Source organism: Procambarus clarkii, chromosome 80, assembly GCF_040958095.1.
Source record: "Procambarus clarkii isolate CNS0578487 chromosome 80, FALCON_Pclarkii_2.0, whole genome shotgun sequence".
Taxonomy (NCBI): domain Eukaryota; kingdom Metazoa; phylum Arthropoda; class Malacostraca; order Decapoda; family Cambaridae; genus Procambarus; species Procambarus clarkii.
In genome coordinates this window covers 16,987,153-16,995,365 of record NC_091229.1, presented here as the reverse complement: position 1 = coordinate 16,995,365, position 8,213 = coordinate 16,987,153, and the positions used below count along the sequence as shown (strand labels likewise).

The following is an 8,213-nucleotide window of genomic DNA, read 5'->3' as shown; positions in this document are numbered from 1 at the left end:
CAGTTCCTTGCCACCTCCAAAGATATCCCTTCAAAGATCCAGGTTCTCTTCACCAACTGTGCCACACCACCTCCGCCTCTCTGAAGTCTTTCACTTCTCTTAATCTGGTATTCCCTCGGGAACACTGAATTATTAATCAAACCATTTAGTTTGGTTTCTACTAATGCTATTGCATCATTGTCTGTTTTCTCAGTAGTTCCCTTGGGTTCATATTTATTTGAGTCAATTAGCACTGTTGTATCAGATTTTTCAGGGGCGTCATAGTTCTTCTGTCCTTTGAATGGTTTGTTTCCAGTCTAGGTATGGCGTTTAAGTTAGCTTCTGAATGGATTTGGAATGTGGAACAGAGCAGGTGGTGGATGTCTGTGAGGCTCTTTGTTGGAGTGGATGGTGTGACAAAGTGGGATTTATTGGGTTCAGGAGCTGGGAGGGGGCTGGAGGTGGGAGAAAGTGGTGATTGAGTGTGTGTGTACTCACCTATTTGTGCTCTCCTCTTTGTACTCACCTATTTGTGCTTGCGGGGGTTGAGCTCTAGCTCTTTGGTCTCGCCTCTCAACTGGTGTACAGATTCCTGAGCCTACTGGGCTCTGTCATATCTACATTTGAAACCGTGTATGGAGTCAGCCTCCACCACATCACTTCCTAATGCATTCCATTTGTTGGAATGCATCGCCACACACACAGGATGCAGCTCCGTAACAGCTGTCTAATTCCCAGGTACCTATTTACTCTTAGGTAACAGGGGCATCAGGGTGAAAGAAACTTTGCTCATTTTTTTCTGCCTGGTCCGGTAATCGAACCCGGGCCAGAGAATTACGAGACCTTCGCACTGTCCACTCAGCAACCAGACCTCCATAGTTGCGTGTGTGTGTGTATATATATATATGTGTGTATATATACACACTCATATATATATATGTATATATATATATATATATATATATATATATATATATATATATATATATATATATATATGTAACGCCCGCTTACCCTGCCGTAATAACCGCGGCCACTATTGTAATAACCCAATGTTCCCCAGTAGTAATCCTGTTATCTTGTTATCTCTCGTGATCGTAATATACGCTCTCTGTTGTACATCTCTGTCTCTCTTCACTCAATACCCCAGCTTAACACTGTTACAGTCCAGCATGACCCCTCACTGGACGGCCACGTATGTAAGAGGAATATTAAATGAGGAAGATACACCAAGGACAAGGGTTATTAGTTAAAAGAAACAATAACAAAACACATTTACACTGCCACCACCTTCCTGACCAACCATACCTGAATGTGTCAATCACCGATCCCCCAGGAAGGCAAGGAATCAGTAATCCTGGGACTCCGGGTAATATGAATTTCAGTAATAAATTTTGGAAAATTAGTTTGTGTAATTTACGTTACTTATTTGAATCCAAGGGCAACTTTAGTCTCTATTAATAGTAGGAGAACATGGGGGCTTCCAATACAACACCTGAAAATGACAAAGTAGCAAAATATATCAAAGGGGAGTTAAGTGAATACCACTGGACAAGCTATACAATTTATTTTATGAAACATGTAAATTAAGACAATTTGAACACATAACCTATTCTATTTCCCTAGAGGCACAATGGATATTTACCGAGGACACAAAACTCAAGTGCACTATACCTTAAATACCCGCACCACGGCCAAGATGTTGATGGCTGCCCTCAGCCCCGAGGATACGGGCTTGCGGCCCTGTTCCTAATACACTCCCAAGACACACTAATGAAATTTAGTTTTTCCAACCTATTGCTGGGAAGGATTACTCCTCCCACCATCTACTACAGCCCCAGGGCTCCACCCATTATTTTGGCAATGGCCAACCATTTAACACGTAGGCCTGAGGTCTGGCTCTCTAGGGCCAATAAGGACTTGGCCCTTATCTCAGGCCAATCACCTTCACTGATCTGTCGTGGAAAGCTACATGAATTTCTGAAGATTGAGTCAGCTCTCCCCAGCTAAAGAGAAGAGGGACAAGGCGCGTCTATGGAGCCCAGGCACCTGCGAGCAATGTTTACAAAACTGATAATTTATGTTCAAGCCTGTCTCCTCTAAGATAGGAGTAGGGACATTTGACTCTGCCTGGTATGGGGAAGGCCGCTGCTGAGAGGGACAGAGAGGGATGAGAGGGGGTGGAGAGGGAAATATCTGAGTGGGGAATTGAGTGGGAGAAGCCAAGGTATCCACGACCACCCTACCCTCAGGTCAACCTCTTGACCCTGACAAATGGGCGACAGGGGGGGGGGGAAGAGGAGGAGACGAATGACGGCCAAGGGGAGGGGAGAAGGAAGGAGGGGAGAGGGAGAAGGAAAGGAGGGGAGAAGGGGAGGGAAAAGAGGGGAGAAGGGAGAACCAATGATCTGAGCCCCAGATCATTACATATATATATATATTTATATATATATATATATATATATATATATATATATATATATATATTTATATATATATATATATATATATATATATATATATATATATATATATATATATATATATATATATATATATATATATATATATATATATATATATATATATATATATATATTTATATATATATATATATATATATATATATATATATATATATTTATATATATATGTATATATATATATATATATATATATATATATATATATGTATATATATATATATATATATATATATATATATATATATATATATATATATATATATATATATATATATATATGCGAACAAGCCTGAATGGTCCCCAGGACTATATGCGAATGAAAACTCACACCCCAGAAGTGACTCGAACCCATACTCCCAGGAGCAATGCAACTGGTAACTACAGGGCGCCTTAATCCACTTGACCATCACGGCCGTCAAAAGGAAGTGATAGCCAAGGCTATTTGAGCCACTTCCCCGACGGCAACTCGGATGGTAATCTTGGGCATAGCATTTCACCAAATCACCTCATTCTTTGGGGCACACGTGAGGAACACAAATGCAAACAAGCCTGAATGGTCCCCAGGACTATATGCGAATGATAATTCACACCCCAGAAGTGACTCGAACCCATACTCCCAGGAGCAACGCAACTGGTAACTACAGGGCGCCTTAATCCACTTGACCATCACGGCCGTCAAAAGGAAGTGATAGCCAAAGCTATTTGAGCCACTTCCCCGACGGCAACTCGGATGGTAATCTTGGGCATAGCATTTCACCAAATCACCTCATTCTTTGGGGCACACGTGAGGAACACAAATGCAAACAAGCCTGAATGGTCCCCAGGACTATATGCGAATGAAAACTCACACCCCAGAAGTGACTCGAACCCATACTCCCAGGAGCAACGCAACTGGTAACTACAGGGTGCCTTAATCCACTTGACCATCACGGCCGTCAAAAGGAAGTGATAGCCAAGGCTATTTGAGCCACTTCCCATCCGAGTTGCCGTCGGGGAAGTGGCTCAAATAGCCTTGGCTATCACTTCCTTTTGACGGCCGTGATGGTCAAGTGGATTAAGGCGCCCTGTAGTTACCAGTTGCGTTGCTCCTGGGAGTATGGGTTCGAGTCACTTCAGGGGTGTGAGTTTTCATTCGCATATAGTCCTGGGGACCATTCAGGCTTGTTCGCATTTGTGTTCCTGACGTGTGCCCCGAAGAATGAGGTGATTTGGTGAAATGCTATGCCCAAGATTACCATCCGAGTTGCCGTCGGGGAAGTGGCTCAAATAGCCTTGGCTATCACTTCCTTTTGACGGCCGTGATGGTCAAGTGGATTAAGGCGCCCTGTACTTACCAGTTGCGTTGCTCCTGGGAGTATGGGTTCGAGTCACTTCTGGGGTGTGAGTTTTCATTCGTATATATATATATATATTCTATACATTAAAATCTACTCTGTTACATATACTTCTGCTTGCACAATATACTTGGATAAAAGAAAGCAATTATTTTGTGTTTACTTGTATATTTTACATTTTCACATTGAGAGAGTGAGAAAAGAAGTTATCAGGAATGTGGCGGACTTGACACAAAGTGATCAACCATAAAAGCCTCCTCGTCCATATCCACCACCGAAACCTCCGAAGCCACCACCGAAGCGACCGAAGCCCCCACCGAAGCCTCCACCAAATCCTCTACCAAAGTAACCGGGATCAGCTTCAGGATCAGCAGCGGGCTCAGGGTCAGCTTCAGCACTCCTCTTTCCACGGTATCCTCCATATCCTCCGAAGCCTCTTCCGAATCCTCCACCGAAGCTTCTACCGAATCCTCCACCGAAACCTCCGAAACCTCCCCTGAAGCCGGGTTCGGCATCTGGGGAAGGCTCAGCGCTTGTGGCCGCCAGGCACATGGCAGCCAGGAATGCTACAACGATCTGGTGGAGGAATTCAAATATTAAATTATATCTTTTGTCTATATGTGTGAGTATTTTAGAAATACAAGCTAAAGTCTAGATGTGACATCCATATTTACTTTGAACATTTGACCAAAGATGGAGAGATGTATTCAAATTTGTATATACAAGCGTGTCCCAGTGCTAAAGATACTATTGGTCTAGAGTGTACGGAAGGCCAACTAGTTGAAATATGATAAAATGTAACTGTTATAATATAAATTTACATCCAGGCATATAGAAGTTCTCGTGGAAAAATTAACAAATCAACACCCAAGTTACAGACAGGAAAATGGGACCACAATTTTAATATTATGACCAAACCATATGTCAGGTAACAAAGAAATGACTACGTTTCGGTCCGTAAGGCTCCAGGACGGACCGAAACGTCGTCGTTTCTTCATTTTCTGATGTGTGGTTTGGTCATTATATCATCAGCCATATTTTTGTCACTCATCGCCTGTACAATTAGAAAACATTAAATGTATGAATTACAAATAAATTGTTGGCAGATATGTGGGAAAAATGTATATTCTGTGACAATTACTATAGAACTTTCCTCAAATGTATCAAAAATACAAATATATTATTTGGAAGAACATTAGTATAAATTTAATGTGTACCGAATTTCAAAGTATTAAATAATATGATTGAATAACTTAATTTTTTTCTCCTTACACGAGGGTTCACAATATAAATATATATACCCAATAACTTAAAAATGTTAATAGTTATGACAATGTTTCTGTGTATAAGAGTGCAGCAGGGGGTAACTCACCATGGTCTTCATGGCTCTGCTGTGTCTTGGTCGACTGTGTTGAGGTGGAGGCAGCGCGGCCTTATATACCTCTCAGCAAAACGTCCCGCCCACCCTGGGAGAACTCCAGGTTTTCCGTGACTAGGACAAGTTTTTGTTCTCCCTTTTGCGTATATTCCGGAACGTTTGAGTCCTTTTCATTTTGGCTATGCGTAAGGTGCTATACATCTTGGTTGAGCTAAAGGCTTAAGTGCTTTACATCTTGGTTGAGCGTATGGTTTAATTGGTTTACATCCTGGTTGAGCGTAAGTTTTAAGTACTTTATTTTACTTCAGGTTTAGGGGCTATCAAACCGGTTTGGTTGTTCTGCAACTAACACACAATATTCAAAAGGTTCAATTAGACTGATATGCTTATTGAGTTGTGTCTGGGTGCCTATTTGAACTAATTAAATTATTGTCAATCTTTACCTACGAAGTTAAATACGTCAAGTAATTACGCATCCACTGTTGGATGAGGACTATAATGGTAGCCTTGCTAAGGAAACATTCTCCTGAAAAACAGACTTGTTTCCTTCTAGTCAAGCTCACCCATATACTAACTACAGCTAACTGGAAAAGCTTGACAAAGTGTGTACATCACCTGTCACCTTACCAATTTATTTATAAACTTGTAAACTCACAAGACAAGAGAAACAAGTTTATAACATTGTTTATAGCACATGTTAAAGAAGTTTATAACACCGTAACATTGTGGATTTATGATTAGTTTATGTGTGTGTGCTGTTAGAATGGAATAAGTACAAGGAATTAACTAACATAAAGATACCATATCTCTCCAGCTTTAAGTTCCAGCTTAAGGTGCAAGGCTCATTTTAACTTGCCTTGACTCACTCTGCCACAGCCTAACATTTGAACTCATCTGTGTACTAACAACAATACCTCACTATGAAAGTACAATGAGCAGCTTCACTGTAACTGATTCACTCATATATTAGACTGTCTCTCTCTGAAACTAGTTCAGTTGTCACACCTTGGTATTAATATAATTTTATAAGTAGGACAGTCCGTCTTTATCAAAAAAGGCCATATGCTTGTTAATCCAGCCTCTGTGTATGGATGAAAAACACTTTACACACTACTCACATCTGATGACGGATTTGTCTTTTTCTTGAACAGTGTTTCGTTCACGTCCTGTGCTCGAATCGCACCTCGAAATGTTTCGTCCACGAACTGAAAATGTCAGTCTTGCTAGGAGAACCTAACTACGTAACTTAAGTTAGGACTAATTATTCAACTCATTCTAGTACACAAATTCATTAACTTATATACGCAGTATTTTAAAACTTATGAAAGAGTCTTTGGATTTAGCCTTGTTTGGATGAATCTAGCGTGATGAGACGCTGCAACCCATCCTCATCCACAGATGCCTCTGTGTGTGTGTGTGTGTGTACTCTGAGTGTACTCACCTAATTGTGCTTGCGGGGGTTGAGCTCTGGCTCTTTGGTCCCGCCTCTCAACCGTGTATGTGTGTGTGTGTACTCTGAGTGTGTGTGTGTGTGTGTATTGAGGTCGAGTGGTGGGGAAGTACGGAGTTGTGCAGCTTAGTAACTCATGGAAATTTTTCTTAAGTATCCCCTTGGCATGTCCCACGATGGATGAGGGATTCAAATTCCACTCGAGGTCATGGACACACACGCACTCACACACACACTCACACACACACTCACACACACACACACACACACACACACACACACACACACACACACACACACACACACACACACACACACACACACACACACACACACACAGATGTATGTGTAGAATGTCCACTTCATCTCACGACACGTCTATATATGCTATGGAGAGCTTACATAGAGGACCTCTATGTATGGCATGGAGAGAGTTGAGAGTTGAGTTGGGAAGACGGGACACAACGAGCGTAGCTCTCATCATGTAACTTCACTTAGGTAATTACACACACACATATGCAACAGAGCTAGGAACGATTACATTAACATAGGACGAACATCGGAAAGGAGCTATGAGAACGATATTGCGATCAAAGCGAAAAAGCAACCTAAATTACTACACAGCAATATAAGAAGAAAAATGTCGGTGAACGACCAAGTGACAAGACTATGGAAAACAGAGGGGGCATATACTGAAAGTGACAAGGAAATCCGCGAGGCACTGAATGCCAGTTTCCATGGAGTGTTCACAACCGAGCCTGAGCAGCTCCCATTGTTAGAAGAGATTACCCCTAGATGAAAGACTATCAGATATAGAGTTGACAGCAGAGGAGGTAATGAAATAGTTGACCACACTGGATGCAAATAAAGAGTTTGGACCAGACAACGTATCACCGTAAATACTAAAAGAGGCGGTGCAGGCCCTCAGCGTGCCTCTGGTAATGATCTTTAATGAGGCACTTATGTCGGGAGAATTGCCCAGTTGCTGGAAGAAGGCAAATGTCGTACCGATCTTCAAGAAAAGTGATAGGGAGGAGGCACTTAAATATAGACCTGTATCACTGACAAGCATCCCCTGTAAAATACTGGAAAGAATAATTAGGCTACGACTGGTTGCACACCTGGAGAACGTTTAGTTTGTGAACAAACATCAACATGGGTTCTGGAAAGGGAAATCGTGCCTAACAAACCTTTTGGTATTCTATGATAAAATAACGTGGATAAGGCAGGACAGAGAAGGTTGGGCAGACTGCATATTTCTGGACTGCAAAAAGGCCTTTGATACAGTACCGCACATGAGATTGGTATTCAAACTTGAGAGGCAGGCGGGAGTAAGCGAAAAGGCCCTAGCATGGGTAAGGAACTACCTAACAGGAAGGAGCCAGAGAGTTACGGTAAGGGGCGAGAAGTCGGGCTGGCGACCAGTAACGAGTGGAGTACCTAAAGGATCGGTGCTGGGAATAATTCTATTTCTAATATACCTGAATGACATGTTTACAGGAGTAGAATCCTACATGTCAATGATCGCGGTTGATGCAAAGTTCACGAGAAGAGTTGTGATAGATGAGGATTGTAGGATCCTCCAA

General features: G+C 41.8%; 1 protein-coding gene across 1 annotated transcript; it reads right to left on the bottom strand.

Annotated features, from left to right (window-relative positions):
• Positions 1 to 3,947: 3,947 nt before the first annotated feature.
• LOC123746392 (neuropeptide-like protein 31) lies at positions 3,948 to 5,286 on the bottom strand. The gene is made up of 2 exons (XM_045727905.2): positions 5,172 to 5,286; positions 3,948 to 4,375 (listed from the first exon to the last, which is right to left on the bottom strand). The coding sequence occupies exons 1-2, from the start codon at positions 5,181 to 5,183 to the stop codon at positions 4,040 to 4,042; spliced, it is 348 nt and encodes a 115-aa protein (XP_045583861.2). The 5' UTR covers positions 5,184 to 5,286; the 3' UTR covers positions 3,948 to 4,039.
• Between the last annotated feature and the right edge of the window lie 2,927 nt (positions 5,287 to 8,213).